This window comes from Dermacentor albipictus, chromosome 2 (genome assembly GCF_038994185.2).
Source record: "Dermacentor albipictus isolate Rhodes 1998 colony chromosome 2, USDA_Dalb.pri_finalv2, whole genome shotgun sequence".
NCBI classification, from domain to species: Eukaryota; Metazoa; Arthropoda; class Arachnida; order Ixodida; family Ixodidae; genus Dermacentor; species Dermacentor albipictus.
In genome coordinates, this window is record NC_091822.1 from 201,753,062 (window position 1) to 201,774,539 (window position 21,478).

Below are 21,478 nucleotides of genomic sequence, written 5' to 3' on the forward strand. Positions count from 1 at the left end.
TAACGTGCGTTTCGTAGCCTGTCCAGTGAATCGTCGATACGCGGTAGCGGTTAAACGTCTTTATTTGTGATCTCGTTGAATTTTCGATAGTCGTCGAGAAGCACAGGCTACCGTCCTTCTTTTTCACCAATACGACAGGCGATGCCTAAGGACTCCTAGATGGCCGAAGAACCCCGTCCTCAAGCATCGTCTTCATTGTGTTTGGATTACCTCGTGCTCCTTCGGTGCTACACGATAAGGATTCTGCCGGATTGGTCTGGCGTCGGCTTCGGTGACAACACGGTGCTTAGCGAGCGGCGTCTGGCTGACTCGTGACGTGGAGGAGAAGCAGCTCTTAAACTCATCGATGAGCTCAAGAAGAGTGTTGCGTTCGACGGGGGACAAGCTGGGACTGATACCAACCACAGGGGCAGGCATAGCCACGGTGTACGTCGCGTGCTCTACTGAGAGGCAGTCTTGTATTGAGGTAAATTCGTCGAAGTAAGCAACAGCCCCGCCTTTCACAGTGTGTCGACGTTCCCTGGTAAAATTCGTCAGCAGAAGTTCAGCACGTCCGTCGTCTACGTTAATTACGGCCCTGGCGATGGAAACGCCTTGACTCAGTACCACTGCGTCGATGTGTTCAGCGACGCCAGTCCCGGTGTTCAAGTTGTCGCAGGTAACAGGTACGAGGGAACAGCTTCGCGGCGGAAGCGTGACGTCGTCGTCGGCGATACGTAAGCGGTGTCGCTGGTGTTCCACGGGGCCGACGTCGTCTGAGCTCGTAAAAAATGTGACGACGAGATCACTGCACCGTGCTCTCTCAAGAAATCCATCCCCAATATAAGTTCCTTGCAGCACTCAGAGAATGAAGAGGGTGGCGACGAAGGTTGCGCCGGCGATTACTCTTCTGGCTGTGCATTTTCCAGTCGGGATCATCAACTGGCGCCAGCAGTTCTGATGTTGGGCCCGGTCCACGGCGTCTTCACTTTTCTCAGCCTGTCGGGCAGCTTTTGACTTATTATCGAAAAATGGGAAACAGTATCGGCGAGAGCGGCCACTTGGTGGCCGTCAATGCAAACGACAAGATCGGCGTTGACGGCGTCGGTTACAGAGGGTGTGGTTGGAGTCGTCAGAGTTTTAGAGTCGTCAATCGTCGGTGATGGAGGCACTATCGCGATGGGTCGGTGAGGTGTAACAAGCCGGAGAAGGGGAACGCGATCAAGGCGTCGCTGAACCTTCCGGCCGAAAGGTTGCAGAATTTTCGTCGCAGGTACGTGCAGCATCAAACACAGAGTAATTGCAGTTTGGATACCTTGGATACCCAGCCGCTCGGTAGTGGCACGCGCGGTAAACATGTCCTGCTTCGCCGCAATGAAAGCATAACGGCCGGCGGTCAGCGGTGCGCCACAAGTCGGTTTTTCGAAGCGGGTAGACGACAAAGGATTCGCCGTAAGACCGAGGGGCAGCGATCAGCTTGCGGCGATACGGCATAGCTGGCGGCGGCTTTGACGGTCGAAAATAGGGCTTCGGGGTGGCGGTGATGGCTGCGTCGTAGTGGCTGACGGCGTCAGCTGCACTGAAGTGGCGGGAGGTGGACGACAGACAGCTTCCGCGTAGGTTAATCGTTGCGGCACCGCCTGCCAGTTGGGCGACGAAAAGGGCTCTCGAACTTCCTCCCGAACGATATCAGCGACAGAAGCCACCGCTGGTGCCATGGGAGAGATCCCGAGCTGCCGGATCTCTTCTCGCACAATCTCTCGGATGATTCCCGCAAAGACTTGCTGCAGCTCTCAGGTATAATTGAAGCATTCACCGGTGGGTTCTTCCGATCACATTGGCGGTGCCGTTGCTGTAGTGCCCGTTCTATAGCAGTAGCCTCCTTGGTAAATTCGGCCACTGTCGTCGGTGGGTTCCTTGCGAGTCCGGCAAAGAGTTCCTCCTTCCCTCCGCGCAAGAGGTAGCGTAACCTATTTCCTTCGGCCATCTCAGGGTCTGCACTGCGGGAAAGGCGGGTCATATCTTCTGCAACATGGCAACGCTCTCGCTTGGTTTTTGAATACGGGATTCAAGCAGGCGCTGCGTGTTGTCTCTTCTGTCGCTACTAGTGAATGTGTCCAGTAGCTAGGTGCGGAAGGTATCCCATGTGGTCAAACTTCTCTCCCGGTTCACAAACCACGTCCGCGCACTGTCTTGAAGCGTAAAATAGAGATTAGCTATCTTTTTCTGGGAGCCCCAGTCATTATAACTGGCGACACGCTCAAATTGGTCCAGCCAGTTTTGGACATCTTCAAAAGTGTCACCATGGAAGCTTTCTGGGATCTTAGGATTCTGCAGCGTCACCTGCGATGGATTTGCAGTAGCCATAGCGGAAGTAGGTAGACGCGTTCCTGCAGGGTCCTGTAAAGGGTTGAACTCGGGCGTCAGGCCTAGCAGGCAGCGACTGTACTAGTGAACAGGAGTTTCGAAGAACGAAGGTGATTCCGTGTTCGACGTATGGCTCCGCGAAGGGGTGCCGAGCATGAGGCAATCCTACCCAGCACCTCCACCAGTGTCACAGCGTAGTAGGAGACGGGAAAGCCGGTGTAGAGGACGTATGAAAGCACTTTATAGAGCAGTCGACGCGACGTCGTTGTCGTCTCTGTTTTTCCGCTCGCCCGCTACTTCAGCGTCGTTTTCATCGCCTCGCACATATCCGGGGCGACCACATAGGATGTGGCAATATGTATGCAGGCTCGGAGAAAAGTTCAATTTTCAATTTCCGATTGTAGTAATGAATTTTGTGCAGCAGTGATAAGGGGGCTAACTTCCTGCGGGATGAGAGGAGATGGAGGTTTAAAGTAGCCTTCATAGATGTTACGCTTGATGTCCGAGAAAAGTTAGTAAGAATGAAACGTGCGCTACGATTTTGTGTAGATTCTATTGCATTTATTAAGTAATCTAGGCCAGTGCCCCAGACAGAAGAGGCATATTCAAGCTTAGCACGTATGAGTGTTTTGTACAGAAGTAGCTTTAAGTTAGCGCGGGCCATAGAGAAGTTGCGACGGTGGTAACAAAGCGTGAGGTTAGCATTGTTAGTGATGTGGTTTATGTGTGTTTGCTAGGGAAAATTCGATGTTATGTGGACGCCTAAGTATTTATAGAAAGTGATTCCTTCAAGTACAGAGTTCATGAAGTGATAATTGTAGGGAGCAGTATTGCGGGTAATCCTTAGTAGTTTGCACTTTTGGCTGTTAAGTCGCATTTTCTAAGTGCCGCCCCATTTAGATACCTTCTTGTGTAGATCAGATTGTAATTTCAGAATGTAAAATTTGACGGTATTACTCTGTGAATTACACAATCATCTGCAAATAACCTTATGGAGGACGCTACACGGTTAGGCAAATCATTAATATAAATGAGAAAAAGCAAGGATCTGAGAACAGAACCTTGTGGAACCCCGGAAACTACAGGACAAAGCGAAAAGTCAAAATTGTTAGCAGGGAAGATTGTGTTCTATTGAAAAAGAAGTTTTCAATCCATGAGATAATATTACGGTCAATGTGGAGTGCACTTAATATTTGTACAAAGTAATTGGTGAAAGACGAGATCAAATACTTCAGATAAGTCTAAGAAGATGGTGTCAATGTGAAATCTATTATCCAACGTGGCACAGACGTCATGTCCAAATGAAATAAGCTGAGTATCACAGGAAAACGATTTACGGGAACCCATGCTGACAAGATGAAAAGAATGAATTTGTTTCTAGGAAGTTAATGAGATCAGAGTGTATTATATGCTCTAGAATTTCGCATGGCACATTTGTTAGAGAAATCGACCTGTAATTTAAAGGTGAATGCACGTCGCCAGGCTTAAATAATAGGACCTAATAACGAATAATGGGAATAATGGAATAATTGAATAATGGGTTGATGATGCGCATCATGAAACTTGGAGCAATCAGAGTCTCGCGTTATTTCACTGTGTGCAGATAAACTTCTAATATCCATTACCAGAAATGACATAGAACGCGCACGCAGGCTTGGCCGTTCCCAGGCCGGTAAACACTGACCAATTGTAGTGAAACTTGCGCGGTATAAAGATAAGTGTAGCATTCTGTCTACCGGGCCAAAGCTTAAAGCTACGCCAATTTCTATCCGGGAAGATTTTTCATCGGGCGTCCGGCTTGCAAGGAAAAAGTTGTACGCCTATGCGAAACAAAACAACGCCTCCACTTTCAAGATACGCTTCGATAAACTTCAGATGAATGAAAGGCAGTTTTTTTTATGACGGGCAATCAGACTCAGTTTTACAAGTTAAATCCTAGCCATCACTTCAGGCTTGCCCAGCACTCTCCTTTCCCTCCCAGCCGCTACTAAACCCTGTTGACACATCACGCAATCACATACTGTCTGTTATACTGGCTAATGTTCCCAGTTACATGCCAAAAAAAAAAGATACCGTTGAAGCCCTTCTCGACGACAACAATGCCAACATGGTCATTTTCACTGAGTCTTGGTTAACCCCTGACATAGATAGCACTGAGCTACTGCATGCAAATTCCCCCTACACTGTTTATAGACGCGATAGGAGGGAACGAAGGAGTGGTGGTGTTCTTGTCTTCCCGAAAAACAGCATTCCTTGTTACCAGCTCCCGAACAATTGTACTCACGAAATTCTTTGTGTGCACATATCCATGCCTACATGCACATGCATGCTCATATCTTGTTATCGCCCACCCGATTCTAACCCTTCCTTTGTCGACGAACTTAACACTGTCATTTTAGATGCAACCTCTCAATTCCCACGTGCTAACTATATTATTTGTTATATTAACTTTCCAGATATAAACTGGGACAATCTAACAGCATCATCCCGCCAGTTAAAAGATTTTCTAGATTTAGCCCTAAACTTCAACTTTACACAAACTATAAACTTACCTACACGTGGCCCAAACACCCTTGACCTGGTACTCACTTCTCAACCCGAATACATTCAGTCGATAGCATGTGTCAATGGGCTGAGCGATCACAGTATTGTCCTTTTCAATTCGAATATCCCAGTTCCAGTCAATCAACGTTCAATAAAATTCATACGGGACTACAATAAAGCTGACTTTTCCAAAATTAACAGTGAACTGAATATTTTGTTTTTTGAATACCTCAAGGAAACTGCCTTCAGAAGGTCTGTTGACGGAAACAGGCTGTTGTACAAGCAAAAGCTACTCAGCTTAATCAATAACCACATACATCTTGTTTGCATTCGTGGTGTCATGGGAAAGCCTTGGTACACAAACCAACTAAAAGAACTAGCACAAAAGAAAACGTGCCTTTTCAGAGTGGCAAAAAAATGTGGCTCTGCCCCGAAATGGAAGAAGTATTCCACCTGCCTGCGCGAGTATAACAGCCTTCTGAAGCTTTCTAAGAAAAACTTTTTATCACCAGGGTCTTCTCAATATCATCTGCGTAAACCCGAAAAATTTTTGGAAAATACTCGCACCAAGTAGAAATCCGTCGCATAACATTACCACAACTAATCCTAATGGGTCCCATGTTCCAGTTGAAAAGCGTTCTGACGTCTTCAATTCATACTTCTATTCCGTCTTCACTTGTGAATCTTCCACCAACATTGGCGGGAAGACGAAGAAGTTCTGGCAGAACATGCTCTTTCACATGGACTACGCCGACAATCTACGTTTTAGCCGAAAACTCGTCAACTGCACCAACCTCGACTATCCGATCGGGCTCCACTCGACAAACGCTCCGTTTCAAGACCAAGTTCAAGTCCGTGAGTGAAGTTTTCTACATCCCACGCCACTTTGAAAATTTGAAGCGGCGGAAGCCCCGTTAGGACTGGATAGGCTTAGCGCGTGAGCGACCGCCTCACCACTTAATATCCGGATCGCTTCTGCCGAGCGTAGGAGATGGCTACATCAGAAGACGCGGATCTCCAAATAAACCCCCCCCCCCCCCCCCCGCATCCGGTTAACAACGCGGACGAAAACGAGGACACAAGAATAATTTCCGAAGCGGGGACTAGCAAAAGCCAAGACATCGCCGCCCACAACCAGGTGACGCACGGCTGGCAGTTAGTTCTATCGCGGCGACAGCGAGAGGCTGTCAAGCACAACGACAGGGAAATGGCTTCCAATAAGAATAACATAAACGGACAGCCATCAGCAGGCAGCGCGAAAGGAAACAGGCAAGTCGGTCTTCGCAACATGCGCCTGAGGAAGGGGAAGCTTCTGCCACCATTACCGAAGAATGACATCAAGATAATACTGAAGCCCCGAAGGGACCAATGCTCAAGGAATGCCTCAGAACAGAAATATCACTAGCGATTATTCGGGCTACCGGTACGATAATCACAGGAAACGGACCGAACCAGCGAGGAATCACCGGAGAGGATTTCATACTGTGAATCCGAGAGGGAACGAATATCATCATCGTATCCAAACCTTCACTGGAAGTGGTGGACGTCATTCGTCGAATCGCGTGCATGGAGCTGTGAGGAAAGCAACGCCCTTTCAACGTGTACGTAGCGGATCCAGATGATAGCTACAAAGGGGTGGTGCATGAATTCCCAGCACACACCGAATCAGCAGATCTCCAGCAACACCTGTGAGTCAGGACCCAAGGAGTCACCATCGAAAGGGCCCGAATGCTAGGAAGCTCAAATACCGCTCTCCTCACCTTCTCGGGAGGCACGCGCCCCAAATGCGTGTACTACATGGGAGTAGAGATGCGGTGTACGGAGTACAGGCCAACAATTCAAATGTGCCTGGAGTGCATGCCAGAGGGACACCGCTCGGACGGTTGTCCGAACCCCAAGAACATATGCCGTGGCTGCGGACTCGAAAATGCACCCCCACAAGGACACGAATGTGAAGTGAAGTGCGCCGTGTGCAGGGCGGCGGGGCACGAGACGCGTCGGTGCCCGAACAAACTGATTGCCGCCACGCGCGAGAAGACGACTCGCCAGTCTCGATCGCGGGAGTGGTCGGGACAGAACACCAAAAACGCACCGGGGCGCCGGTTCGAGTTGACGGAAGAGGATGACTTCTACCAGCACCGATCGAAATCCAGTTCTCCACGCGGAAGCAGAGCGAAGAATACCCCCTTGACGGACCCCTCCAGCTCCAGGACTTCGCAGCGGTCGAATTCGCCACTGCCTAAACAACAGCAGGTGAGCTGAGCGAGGGTTGTTTCTCCCACTGCTCCAAAACAGAATACTGATGAAAATGATAATCTTATTCAGAAATTGTAAAAGGAAAATGTGCGACTAACAGAACAGCTCTCAGGAGAAGAAGGCAAACGACCATCACTTTAGAAAGAGATGTCAGAGTTAGAGGCGCGCTTCAATAGCACAATACAACAGCTGGAAACGCCGCGTCAATCTGAAGAAATAGCCAAAACGAAAGCGGCGGCAGACATAAACTCCGTCCCCGCGCAGTCTCCGACAACCCAAATCTCAAATAACGCGCAGAAAACGGCAGCGCAGATCGAGACAATGATCGCGAAAAACTTGAAAATATTTGTGCATGAAATGATGACGTTAGTTACCCAAAGGTTAACGGAATTTCAACAACTATGCACGAACGACTTCGAGAAACACAAGGTATTCGTGGCGGAACAGCTTAAGGCAGTCTCGAAGGCTGTTCCCACCAAAAAACGCGCAATTGCGATAGGAGCGGGTTCGGCAAAAACTAAAATAAGCCACTGCGTAACACGGAAACGTCACGGGCTGAAAATAAGAGTGGGCGACATGGCTAATCACGCTAAGAAATCACAACGAATACAAAATTCAGAACAATTAGAGATATGGCAATGGAACTGCCGCTCCTTCCCCAGGAAAGCGGCAGTGTTCCACCAGTTTATCGAAAATTCCGGAATCGCTCCGGAGGTGACATGTCTGCAGGAGATCGGGGCCAAGCCCGCCAAACTGCAGGGATACTACACTCTGAGCGATCCTCAAAATTCGAAGGTCGCCACGCTGGTGAGCAAGTCGATAAACGCTCAATTATGACCACTTCCGCAAACTGAGGGCGAGACTAATTCCATTGTTATCAGTGTGTCGCCAAAGAAACGAGGTAAGGCACACGCACTAATCACAAATCTGTACAGTCCCCCCAAAAGCAAAGGGGACGACCTTCCCCACATTCTCTCAGCAACAAAAGATTTAGCGGGCACCAGGGATAAGGCGGTGATAGTGGGTGACTTTAATGCACCCCACATACTATGGGGATACGCGAAGACCTCGCCCAAAGGGTTCCTACTCGAGCGCACCGCAACGGCCTTGGGCTTATCGGCAATCAATCAGATCGGCGAACCGACGCGCACGGGTAACAGCGTCAGCAGAGACACGGCGCCCGACCGTATCTTTACAATTAACATCAGAGATGCACAATGGGTTTCCTTTGACGAAAACCACGGAAGATATCACGACATAATCCGTGTAGCGCTCTCCACGCCAAACATATGGAGAACAATAGGAATGACTAAATTAACTGACTGGCATCGTTATAGAGAACTCCAGAGAGCGCTGGAGGAGTCGGATACAGCCCTGACCAACATGCGAGAATGGACTGAATTCCTTCGACGAGCACTCGGGGACACCACTAAAGCCATTGAACGTACAGCGGAGGTGCCGGTGATAGACTGTCACCTGGTCAGCCTATGGGAAGAAAGGCGGAAACTGGCCAAGAGATGGAACAGAGAACGTCTAAACAAACACCTGAGACAACACATCGCTCTCTTGGCAGAGCAATTCCAAGGCCAAGTCAACGAGCTCGCTAAAAACGAGTGGGCGACGTTCTTTGGAACCCTGTCAGGAACTCTGGGAACGACCAGTACGTGGCGAATACTACGAAGCATGCTAGACCCGATGAGCACGCGTACTGAGAATAACAAGAAGCTCCAAATTATAGCAGACAACTTCGAGGGTACAGACCAAGATCTAGTCCATGCTCTTCAGAAAACGTACATAGCATCCTCACCTGCCACAGGATCGTCGTACGCGAGGAGACAATACGCGGGGGAGGCGAACCCTAAATTAGACGAAGAAATAACGTACGCGGAAGTGTATGAGGCGGCACAATCCGCAGTTAAAAATTCGGCACCGGGCCCAGACTTGATCACAAAGGCAATGATTCGAAAAATGGATTTGGTAGCACTAGTGCAAATAACAAATATTTTCAATAGCGAGTGCTGGGCCAAGGGAGACTTGCCCCAAGAGTGGAAATTGGCTAAAATAATCATGATCCCCACACCAAAAAAGAATCCCTTGATTGTTACACTACGGTCGGTGTCGCTCACGTCCTGCCTGGGTAAGCTCTATGAAAGGGTTATCCATAGCAGATTGCAGCGATACCTGGAAGAGGGGAGCTGGTTCCCGGACTCCATAATAGGATTTCGCACGGGTTTATCTTGCCAGGACGCGTTCCTCCTACTTAGAGACGAAATTCTAACTAATATACCGTACGGCGATGAGAGACTAGTTCTAGCACTAAACCTCAAAGGAGCCTTCGACAACGTCTCTCACGCCGCAATATTGGAGGAACTCGAACTCGTGGGTTGTAGTGAGCGCACATGCAATTACTTAATAGCGTTTCTTTCCAACCACGAGGCGAGCAACAGTAATGGCCAAATCACTTCGGATTTATTTAAAATGCGTGAGAAAGGAGCACCTCAAGGAGCTATATTATCTCCTCTTCTTTTCAACATGGCGATGTGTCGCCTCGCGCGCGATCTGGATCGGATAGCCGACCTAGGTTATACGGTTTACGCGGACGACATCACGCTGTGGACGAGCAGAGGTTCACTAGGGGCTAAGGAATATATGCTCCAAAGCGCAGTATTAGCGATGGAGAAATTTTCTACATGGAGCGGCCTGAAGTGCGCACCCGAAAAATGAGGTCATCCGGATACACGCGACAGGCTACAAATCCAGAGGGTCGATTAACATCGTGGTTAAGGGCCAATCAATCCGAGAGGTACTCACGATGCGAGTCCTGGGTTCGTGGCTTCAGAGCGACGAGAGAGCAGTAGAGGCACTCAAGACCCTCAAATCCACAGCCCACAACATAGCCCAAATGATACGTCGCGTGACGTATCGAAAAGTGGGATGCGAGAAGACGATACCCGGGTATCGATACCCCTGTACGAGCCTTAGGCCTAAGGCTCGTACAGGCCTTAGTGGTTAGTCGAAACACGTATGGCTTACCGCACCAAATCCGGAACAGGGAGGAGGAATAGCAGGCTAACACAATAATCCGAACCGCTTTCAAAGCTGCTGTGGACCTGCCTAAATGTGCTTCAACGGAGCGCATGTTAGCTTTGGGAGTGCAAAATACTTTCCACGCACTGAGGCAGGCCACCCTGATGCGACAGAGGGAGCGCCTCAGCTTCGGCAATATTGGCTAGACTCAATATCCCAGCATACCCCATTTATCGCACAGAGGAGGCCGTACCTCTCCCTCCTTCGATGAGATCCAAAATTACAGTAGCCCCAATTCCAAAGAATATGCATCCTGAGTACAACAAAGAATGGCGAAAAGCACGCGCACAACAGATTCAATCAGCGTACTCTAATAACCATAGGTAAAACACGTACTACACGGACGCAGCTGTGTATGCAGAGGCGACCGGGCAGCGCTACCAAAGGAGGTACGCCCTGGCAGTCGTGAACGCTGTCAGCCAACAGCAAATTACCGCGTCGGCCAAGGCGGGATCCCCCACCTCGGCTGAATAATTAGCAGTGGCGATCGCACTCGCTCACGCGGAGCGTTCGCAAACGGACTCAGTCATGGTCACGGACTCCCAGAAGACATGTCGCATGATTCTCAAGGGGCCTGAGACTGCGGCTAGCGTCGCGATAATCTCCAAATCCTTCAACCACCATCATCGCATGGCTAACTTATTCCAATCGTTGTAAGGGCGGTTCCAAAGGTGACCGTGTCCCAGGGCCGCGCAACGTACCCTTAGACACTCCTGGTAGAACCTAACTTGGCGCCATGATTCAGCGGAAAGAATAGCTCCAATCCTCCTGGCACGCCCAGTTGATGGTCGAAGAAAGCCGCACATCATTTGAACTTCCAATGGGACGACACGATTACGACTAAACCACGACATGCTTCTAGCGCGGAACATACATATCGCAATTAAGGAAGCTAACGAAGCAGGATTATGCAGATAAGTAGGCGAACAAGGAAAAGGGCTCAGAGTACTAGAAATGAAGCTTAGAACGACAGAAAGCTGAGCTAGTTGGTAAGGATTCATTATGCAAAATAGAAGTGAGGCGTGCAGACAGGACACAAGAGTAGAGAAGTGGACAACACGAACGCCGACTATCAACTGAAGGGAGCACTGAGGCGAAAAAAATGAAAGAAGACACAAAACTCATCTGCGCATGCTCAGGAATGGTAACACCACGTGTCATACGGGTACTCGTGCTGGTCTACGTGAAAGATAACTGTTAAGGCACTTAATCTCTTCCTTATGTAAAGTAATCGAAGGCTGACCCACGCACGTACTTCCACCATTATAGATATGCCATGCCTCTACCATAAGACGCGTATCTTCATTCTTATGCCTGTACAATATCGCGGATTCATCTAACTCTGGCTTGCAGTTACAATCTCGGCAATTTAGCGAAAGATTAGAAGACGATCCACCGGTTAACGACCTTTTATGCTCCATTAGCCTCTGATTGATACACCGTCCCGTTTGCCCTACGTAGAACTGGCCACAGCTAAGGGGAATTTGATAAACCACACCCTTGCCGCATGAACGGTTGCCAAATTCCGTAAATGAGTGCGTTAAAGAGCAAGTGCAAGAGTCGGCTTTTATTGACAGATGCGGTGTTTCCACGGGAGTTTTTCTAGAAATTCTTTCAATGTACTTGAAGTCGACGCTGATTGGGTGGAAAGATGGCGTTTTTCTGCAGAAATCAGGCATTTGCATTGGCTCAAAGGTTGCCCCTATTCTCAGCAACATTTACCTGAGTAAGGTTGACAACTGCTTAGAGAAAGCCTTAGGCGATAGCGTTATCGAGATATTTCGTTACGTTGATGATTACCTGATTTTCTGCAATAGGGAAGAATTAGACTCTGTTGCTACCTCAGTAAGTGAGCATTTTAAACTTTATGGGGGAGGATTAAAGTTTACCAAGGAATTTCCTCAGCGACGCGTAATTCAGTTTCTTGACATTTCCTTGATCTTCGAACAAAATCATGTTTGTTGGCAGTACTCCCCAAGATCTTCGAAGTCGTTGCTAAACTTTCAATCCAAGCATTCTAAATTAGTAAAAAACGGAATTGCCATGTCGTGCCTTAAGTCTTCCCTCACAAGATCTTGCATGCACAAAATGAGCGCCAGTTTTAATGCGCAGGTCCGGTGCCTATTAGAAGCAGGTTATCCTAGTGTAGCGGTGGCCACTGTAGCTGAGCGCCTAAAGAAGTCGGTTTCGAGAGGGACGGACGTTATTACAGAAAGCAGTAATCGCAAAATAAGAGTAGTGGCTATTCCGTATATTCATTCAGTGTCGCACCGGCTTAAACAAGTTGCTAGTAGATATGATGTTAATGTTGCTTTCACTGCTCCCAATAAGCTAGGTAAGATATGCGCTTCCGTACAGAATAAAAAGGAGCGGGTTAAACGCAAAAAACGAACAGATATTTGTCCAGTGAAGCACAATAAGAACAACAGTTTTACTGAATGTCGTATGGGTGTGGTTTATCAAATTCCCCTTAGCTGTGGCCAGTTCTACGTAGGGCAAAAGGGACGGTGTATCAATCAGAGGCTAATGGAGCATAAAAGGTCGTTAACCGGTGGATCGCCTTTAATCTTTCTCTACATGGCCGAGATTGTAACTGCACGCCAGAGTTAGATGAATGCGCGATATTGTACATGCATAAGAATGAAGATACGCGTCTTATGGTAGAGGCATGGCATATCTATAATGGTGGAAGTGCGTGCGTCAGTCAGCCTTCGATTACTTTACGTAAGGAAGAGATTAAGTGCCTTAACAGTTATCTCTCACGTAGACCGGCACGTGTACCCGATTGACACGTGGTGTTACCATTCCTGAGCATGCGCAGATGAGTTTTGTGTCTTCTTTCTTTTTTCGCCTCAGTGCTTCCTTCAGTTGATAGTCTGCGTTCGTGTTGTCCACTTCTCTACTCTTGTGTCCTGTCTGCACGCCTCACTTCTATTTTGCATAATGGATATGGGTTTATTTGCATATCTACATAAGGACGTTGCAGTTAATCAGTCTAGCATGACTGCGAGAGAAAGTACACTGAGCAGCCGCACAACAGTGGTTTATAAACACTCGGTCCTCCCTCGGTCCCAAGGTGAGGGAAACATTGGATCAGTCATCGTAAACGAGTCGGCTCTCTGCGGGCGGGACACACACACACTCACACACACACTTCTTTGCGCGAGGTTCATGGTCCCCAATCGAGGCCAGACGGCCTTCGCAGAACTCGGAGCTGACGTCAGGAAAGAAACCTTTTATTCCCCGAGTTGACCCCCGCAGCGCGGCCGCCGGTTGTCCATTGTCTTGCGTTTTGAACGGTGCGTGGGAACGGGCCTCCGACTACGTTCCCTCGGAGACTCCCTTGTTCACAGCAGACCAGGTTGGCGGTGGCGGATTCAGTAACAATAGTTGGTCCGCCGATCGCGTTTAGTCACAATGGCGCCGACGCGAGAGCGTAACGGTGGCTTTCCAAGAAAGTTGACGCCGCTGTCGCAACTGGCTAGCAAAACTTGCATCTCAGCGGGCCGTTCTTAACACCAGATATTACAAATAATTTTTACCCAGTCGATAAGCGAGGATAATATGCCCAAAGACTGGAAACTATGCAAAGTAACCCCCGTTTTTAAATCTGGTAAGCGCTCCGACCCATCCAATTATCGCCTAATCTCACTTACATGTATTGTCTGTAAACTTTTAGAACATATCATATATTCCCATATAGCGTCCCACCTCGACCTAAATTCTTTTTTCTTTAGCAAACAACATGGCTTTTGTCGGGGCTTATCATGCGAAACACAACTTCTTGAATTAACCACAGATCTTCACCTAAACTTAGATTCTTCATTTCAGACTGACGTAATTTCCTTAGATTTTTCAAAGGCTTTCGATCGCGTCCTTCATCACTGACTAGTGTCTAAACTTTCATGCCTTCACCTCGACCCACTAATCCTGTCATGGATCATTTGCTTCCTCACAGATCGCCTCCAGTTCACCTGTGTTGGCGGTCGCTGTTCAGATACTACCAAAGTAATATCGGGTGTACCACAGGGATCCGTCCTCGGCCCACTCCTTTTTCTAACATACATTAACGACCTCCCAACAGACATATCATCCGCAATACGTCTATTCGCCGATGACTGTTATTTACCGTCATGTCACTACTAACACTGACCAATGCATTCTGCAATATGACCTAAATTCTATTGACAAGTGGTGCTCACGCTGGATGATGGAACTAAATGTCTCCAAATGCAAGTTAATGCATGTATCACGTAAACGCTCTATATCCAAATTTCTATACTCTTAGGGCTCTGTGAATTTATCTGAGGTAGACAGTTACCGCTTGGCGTTATCATCACTAACAAACTAAATTGGACGAACCACGCTCTACAAATAACAGCCGATGCCTCAAGATCCCTTAAATATATTAAAAGATCCCTATCGTTTTCTCCTCCGTCGATTCGTAAACTAGCATATGAAATTTTCATCCATACCAAATTAGAATATGCGTCTACAATTTGGAATTCGCATCAAAAGTACTTGATTGACGCTTGAGAAGCTACTCAAGATCGTGCCTCCCATTTTATCTTATCGAATTTTGACAACACTATCAGCGTTACTAACTTGAAGTTATCTATTGGTCTACCCCTTTTAGCATCAAGACGTATAATTTCACAACTATGCCTATTCCATAAATTGTACTATAACTTTCCTGACCTTCGTTCCCCGCTTTTATTTCCACCCATGCGCTCACCACATCGTCTATTCAATTCTTTATGTACCCAACGCATTCATGGTTCTACAAACATTTTAAACAAATCCTTCCTTCCCGTTGCAATAGAACAACGGAACTCGCTCCCGGAATCCATTGTTGTAGAACGAAACCCTTCGAAGTTTTGCGAGTTACTAACCACCCATATTTTCAACTAATCATGCAAAAACCTGTTCTTTTTAGTGTCTTTTCAGTTGTTGCCTTTTTTTGCTTTGTACATGACCATTCCTTCGATGCTTGTACTATTGTTTTGCCCCCCCTTATGTAATACCCCACATGGGGCCCTTAAGGGAATAATAAATGATGAATGATGACCACCTTGCCAACTTTAAAATCCTTTGGTAGTGAGCATGACAGAATAGACTGCGAAAAGATCCTGCAGAAAATTATGGAAGAGTACAATTCGGTATTTTTTAAATACGTGGAATTGACGTCATCTATTGCTGACCACGACGAAATTTTTAATTTACGAAACAAGTTCACGACACCATCGTAATCAATTAACAAGGACTCCATCTTAGGAGAGTTCATCTTAACAACTTCAGGTGGAAAAGTACAGGGCAACACGTCATTCAAAAATTATTTAGAAAACACTTTATTGAGTACAGAACAATATTCATCGTGCGGAACAACAAAACCATCTACATAAGTTAACAATATTATGTTACATTCGGAAGCCTTGACAATTTTCCTAATTTTTTTAGTATTTTCAGTCAGCAGAGATGAAAGTGAATTGTAAAAGAAACGCGTTTAGCTTCTTTGACTGCGTTTTTAAACAGTGAAGCAACCTGCTGATACACATGCCAGCTGCCATTTTTATTCCGTTTTTTTTTGGCTTGGCGAAACAGCCGCTTCTTCCTGTTGAAGATACGTGTTAGACATGCATTAAGCCACGCTGATCGATGGTTACACCGAACAATTCGGAGGGGTAGGTATTTTTGCAATAATTCATTAACTTTATTTTTAAAAAGAGACCAGTTTTGTTGAACGCTCCCAGTGTAAAAGCCCGCCATATATTCTTCTACAAAAGCTTCAAGTTGTGTGTACACTGATGCGTAGTCGGCTTTACTGTAGTCTCGAATGTATTTTCGTTTGCTATTGGGACGGTTGACGTGTTCTTTAAGCTGGAAACGAATAAAACAATGATCGCTGAGCCCTGGCAAAATACTTAAGGAATTAACAAGATCGGGAGCGGTAGTCAAAACGAAGTCGAGGATGTTATCACTGGTGGCTGTAGTTCGAGTTGGTTTAGTAATCAACTGATTAAGATGGAAATCAAAACACAAATCGAGAAATGCCTTGCTATCATTGGATGAGTCGGATGCAGTTGACACAGGATAGGACCAGTTTTTGTTGGATAATTGAAATCCCCCTTTAAGAAAATAGGGGAGTGTGGAAACCTTGTTACGATGGTATTAAGCAGGTCATGAAGTTCAGGGCAACGTGTGTGTGGGGGGGGGGGGGAGGAAGTGCTCGGTGGCCTACAACATGCGCAAAAAATAACATTGCGGTGGTTGATTCTAATTCCTACGCAGACTGCTTCTAAACGGGAAGAAAGATTAATGTGAAACTAATTGAGCCTGTAACGTAGAAAGTTGGGCTAGTTGGTGAGTGATCATAGTACCTTGCCGGTGAAGCAGCGCACAAACACGGACACAGTGAAGACAAGCAGGACAACAACAAGGACAACAGAAGGCAGGAAGACAGAAGACAGAAGACAGAACAACAGGACAACACAAGGCACTATATAAACTCTGATACTCGTTGGCAAGCGTACTGTAGTAATAATTATACCCGAAACACAAAACACTAGTAGAGCATGATACCCGAACGCAGAACACAACAAACCCGCCAAGTCACTAGCTCGCAGTGTGCACGCTGTATGCATCGAGTGTCGTCTATTCCTGCTTGTCTTCACTGTGTCCGTGTTTGTGCGCTGCTTCACCAGCAAGGTACTATAATTGAGCCTGTCAGCCACTGCGATAAGCACGCCCCCACATAATCTAGTACTACGGTAGCACCGATAGATACAATAATGTTGTTGGCACTCGAATACGTCTTTGTTGGATATTTTTCACGATAGCCAGGTCGCTGTTAAAGTGACAATATCGGCAGTGCATGCATCGATTATGGAAGATATGTCATCACGTTTATTTACAACACTAAGAATGTTAGAAAAGGGCCGATTAAATTAAATTATGGGGTTTTACGTGCCAAAACCCCTTTCTGATTATGAGGCACGCCGTAGTGGGGGACTCCGAAAATTTCGACCTTTTGGGGTTCTTTAACGTGCACCTAAATCGAAGTACACGGGTGTTTTCGCATTTTGCCCCCATCCAAATGCGGCTGATGTGGCCGGGATTCGGTCCCGCGACCTCGTGCTCAGTAGCCTAACACCATAGCCACTGAGCAACCACGGCGGGTCTCGTTGTCTTCAGCTGTCTTCCTAGGCGTTTAGGTGCTTCACCACTGCAGTTGAATACTAATAGAATGCGTGGGTTAGCATTTTGTAGTAGTTCCTAACACTTATGATTGGTGTCACTGTTCAATACAGATTATGAAATTGAGGTGTACCCATGGAATATCTATGCTTGTACGGTAACGGGGATTCCAAACAGCATGCGTTGTAACACAAGGCACTATAGAAACTCTGATACTCGTTGGCAAGCGTACTGTAGTAATAATTATACCCGAAACACAAAACACTAGTAGAGCATGATACCCGAACGCAGAACACAACAAACCCGCCAAGTCACTAGCTCGCAGTGTGCACGCTGTATGCATGTAGCAGCGTCACTGTTAATGCAGACGCAAGCCTAAAACCCAGACATATTCTTCTTCTTTTCATTTCTTTTTTGTCTATGCAGAAACGCAGGCTGTAGCTGGGTGCCGGATACCCTGAAAGCATCGACTGCTCTCAACTTGGGCAGAAAGCTTCATAAAGAGGCAGACTACATAGCAAAAAGTGATCTCGCTAAAGCCCGTTGTCGCCAGACAACGGCCCGGCTGATCGAATCCCATGGCCTCTGACCTCTTCAAACGCACTGCAGCCAACGGAATGAACCCACCAGCAAGACTACGCAATACCAGTTCCGACCCTTTTCGTGTGGCATCGTACTGCCTTGCCGTGTTCGGCATCCACGTAGAAGACACGAGCACCTATGTGGTCTCACTACCCATGCGAGTGCTGAACACATTCCTCTCGGCTCTCACCATCCTGATGACGAACCTGTTTCTCCTGGAGCACTTGGTGAGCTACCTGCACGGTCTCTCAGGTTGGGTGTACGCCAAGTGGCTGATGGCCGCCATCAGTGCGGCGCTCACAGCAACCACCGTCATCGGCAAGGCGTCGAGCGTCAGGCAGGTGGCAGCCTTCTACCGGACAAACTTCATACCGTGGCGGACTCGAGCCAAGACCATGGCTCGCGTCAAGTCCACCCTGGTCATTCTGGTAGTATGGGCCTTCATTCTCGCCAACGCTTTCGACTTTGCCGTCAACGGTATTGAGGAGGACGACAAGATATACGCCTTCTTCTCTCGTTCGCCGCTGGTCAACGGAACGTTCACGCCGGACCGGGACCCTATCAGGACCGGCTTCTTGCGCCTAGATGCCTTCATTCGTTGGTTCTTCATGCTGGGTAAATGAGACGTGCCGTGTTTTTACCATGCCAGCACGTTTGTGCCGAAAGAGCCGCTCAGGCGGAACTATTGCCCACCTTGATCGCCAGGCTAAACCCAGCTGTAGGTATACAATGCACCACCACTGCTGCCACTACTTTGCTTGGCAAGCACCGCTTTGCCGTACTACTTGGTTAGTGCATCATTATGCTCGTGCACACGACGACTAGTGATAATAATGGATGGCCTTTCACGGCTTATATCAGCACGTACGAAAATAAATACTTGCTTTTAAGGAGACTCATCGTTACCGGAAAACGATGCGACACTTGAAGGAAATGGATAGACTACACAGAGCAAGCACTGCTGGCCACTAAGCATGTTCGATAAAAAGCAAACGATAATTACTACGTGTGTAATAAACTGGAACCAAGACATTAAAAGAATCACACAACATAACAATGATTGTATTGTTCTCCCCTTTATGAAAAACTGTCGGCACTTAAGTATTTCTAAACAAATCGACTGGCACGAAACATATATTTGGATTATTTCATGCATTAATAAATGACAGTGCTTGCATCAGTCATACAACGGCTGCACTCTGAGAGGAGTGTTGTTCTATGCTTAAAGTATATAGCCATTATCTGCTACTTACATGCATTATACTTACAAGACAATGGAGTAAATGAAATGCACCAGTGGCGACTATGACGACAATCATGGCACTAGGCGTCGCAAACGGAGCAAGTGTTCGTAATTGCTCCGCGGATCCATAGTAGCGCTTATAATAATAATGCACCAGCAAAGGTATCAGTGTGTTTCTTTTCCGTCCTTTCTTACCACTTCAGAAGCCTGCTTCATTTTTGCGCAGGTCCGACGTGCTTTGGAATCTTCGTGTACAGCTTCATGGCGGAGCTGGCGGCCGGGAACATGGACCACCTGAAGCACTACATTCTGACGCTCAAGCACTCGGACCACGACGACCCGGCCGAGGCTGTGCGCCAGATACGAGACCTGTACTTCCACCAGGTCAGCTCGGCGCAGGAGCTAGACTCGGCGTTCAGCGGCCTCGTGCTGCTCTGGTACTCAATGTGCTCCGTCTTCACGTTCGCCAACATCCGCGGCGCCTACCTCGGCGAGTTCCCGCCCCTGGGCGGCCGTGCCGTGTTCGTCGTCCTTCTCGAAGCGTTCCCACTCTACTGCGTCTTCGTCGGCATCACGATGGCCGCCTCGGACTTCCACGACGCGACGATGGAGGTGCTTACGCAGATTGAGGCATTCACGGCCATCTTGGGCAAGCGCTATCAGCTACAACAGACCACATTTTTCCTTGCCAACATGTGCATCGCCTCTGTCGGCCTGAACCCGCCGCAACTGACAGTGGGCCGCCTGTTCCCCATCCGCCGCCTGCTGCTCGCAGTCCTCGTGTTGCTGTTCGTCGCCGCCGCCTTGGTCTCCGCACGGATGGCACGCAGTAGGGATGACACGGAGTAGGCACGCTGCGCTGTTGTCGCTGCTGTGGGTAGTTATAGCAAGCTGCGCCTTCATCAAAGCCACTCATCGCCGCCAGTTCTGTGGAAGATAGGACTGAGACTCCAGTATCTGACATCACGAATACGTTATCTCTTTAGGAACAACGGAGCTTATGCGATCGACAATGATTCCGTGCAAGTACTATTACGTACTTTTGTGCTATAAGCATGACCATGATTGTAACTCTAAGAAAAGGCATCACGACGCGCCGCGGTTTCTTAGTGGCTTTGGCGTTACGCTGCTAAGATAGAATAAACTTTATTTTCCAACGGATAGGGTGATCTACCCACCCCCCGACACGCAGGTCAGGGGGCGAGTGCCGCCGCCTCCGATGCAGGCTGGGAGGTCTTGGGCGAGCTGGAGCTGGAGCTCAGAGTCGGAGCTGCGCAGCAGGGTCCCCAGGTGTCTCTACTACCTATATTGTGCGTTTCCCCGGGAGAGTACGGACATTCCCATATGTGGTAGAGGGTCCCTCTCGCCCTGCTGCTAAGCACCATGTTGCGGGTTCAAATCGCGCCCATGGCGGCCGCATTTCGACAGGAGCGAAATGTAAACAAACCCGCGCACCGTGCATTGGGTTTACGTTAAAGATCCCAAGGTGGACAAAACTAACCCCAAGTCCACCACTACGGCGTGCTCCGTAATCAGATCGTGATTTTGGCACGTAAAACCCTAGGATAAAATTGAGAAGGCATCAAGAATCAGAACCGTAGAATCGAAAGCGTAGCTGTGAATTACTGTAGTAGTTGCTCGAGTTGGAGCTCAGTAATTACATTTACATAATTCTAGTAATTTATTTCGTCAACGATAGTCGAAGCCTAATATGTGGTTTGTAACTTAACGTATAAATACACGTAAATCCACTAACCTGTATCTTTTGTGATACCGGTATCTTAAGTTTCAAATTCTGTATAAGAAAAATCTAACAACCGCATTTTGAACTATATCTGTAGGCAGCATATTGTCACGTGCTAGTGACGGTGAAGAAGGCAGCAAAACTTTGATTAACGAAACTAGCATTTTATTGGGTGAACTTGTGCACTAAAAAGCAGGCTGCACTCAAAGAACGATAGCGGCAAATACACTCGGCGATCGTCGAAGATTTGATCAGCGGGTCAAGCGCGTCGGCTTTTATACATCAGTCGTCGAATGCTCCAGAGTAATCGTGGGACCCGCGTGCCTTCCACAATGTTCTACATTATTCGCGTCGCACACACATTCAATCAGATTACACAAGGTTCGGTCACAGACAGCGGATGGAACCATCGATAACATTCCAGAAACTTCCGATACATGCAGGCGCGTCCTGGGCTGTGCGATAACATTTGTTCGGCGGTG

The 21,478-nt window shown here is 47.8% G+C and overlaps 1 protein-coding gene across 2 annotated transcripts; it reads left to right on the plus strand.

Moving 5' to 3' along the window:
• The first annotated feature begins 5,604 nt into the window (after positions 1-5,604).
• On the plus strand, positions 5,605-20,413 carry LOC135904571 (uncharacterized). Of its 2 annotated transcripts, none has more exons than XM_070533184.1 (3): positions 5,605-5,745; positions 17,854-18,624; positions 19,479-20,413. In XM_070533184.1, the coding sequence occupies exons 2-3, from the start codon at positions 18,006-18,008 to the stop codon at positions 20,099-20,101; spliced, it is 1,242 nt and encodes a 413-aa protein (XP_070389285.1). In that variant the 5' UTR covers positions 5,605-5,745; positions 17,854-18,005; the 3' UTR covers positions 20,102-20,413. The 2 variants fall into 2 exon arrangements, with proteins under 2 accessions (XP_070389285.1, XP_065291499.1); XM_065435427.1 differs by lacking the exon at positions 5,605-5,745 and adding an exon at positions 5,995-7,143.
• Positions 20,414-21,478: the final 1,065 nt, after the last annotated feature.

Coding starts and splice junctions, on each gene's coding strand:
- LOC135904571 (XM_070533184.1), top strand. CDS start 18,006: ATGGCCTCTGACCTCTTCAAACGCACTGCAGCCAACGGAATGAACCCA. Junction 18,625..19,478: donor TCGTTGGTTCTTCATGCTGG/GTAAATGAGACG, acceptor ATTTTTGCGCAG/GTCCGACGTGCTTTGGAATC.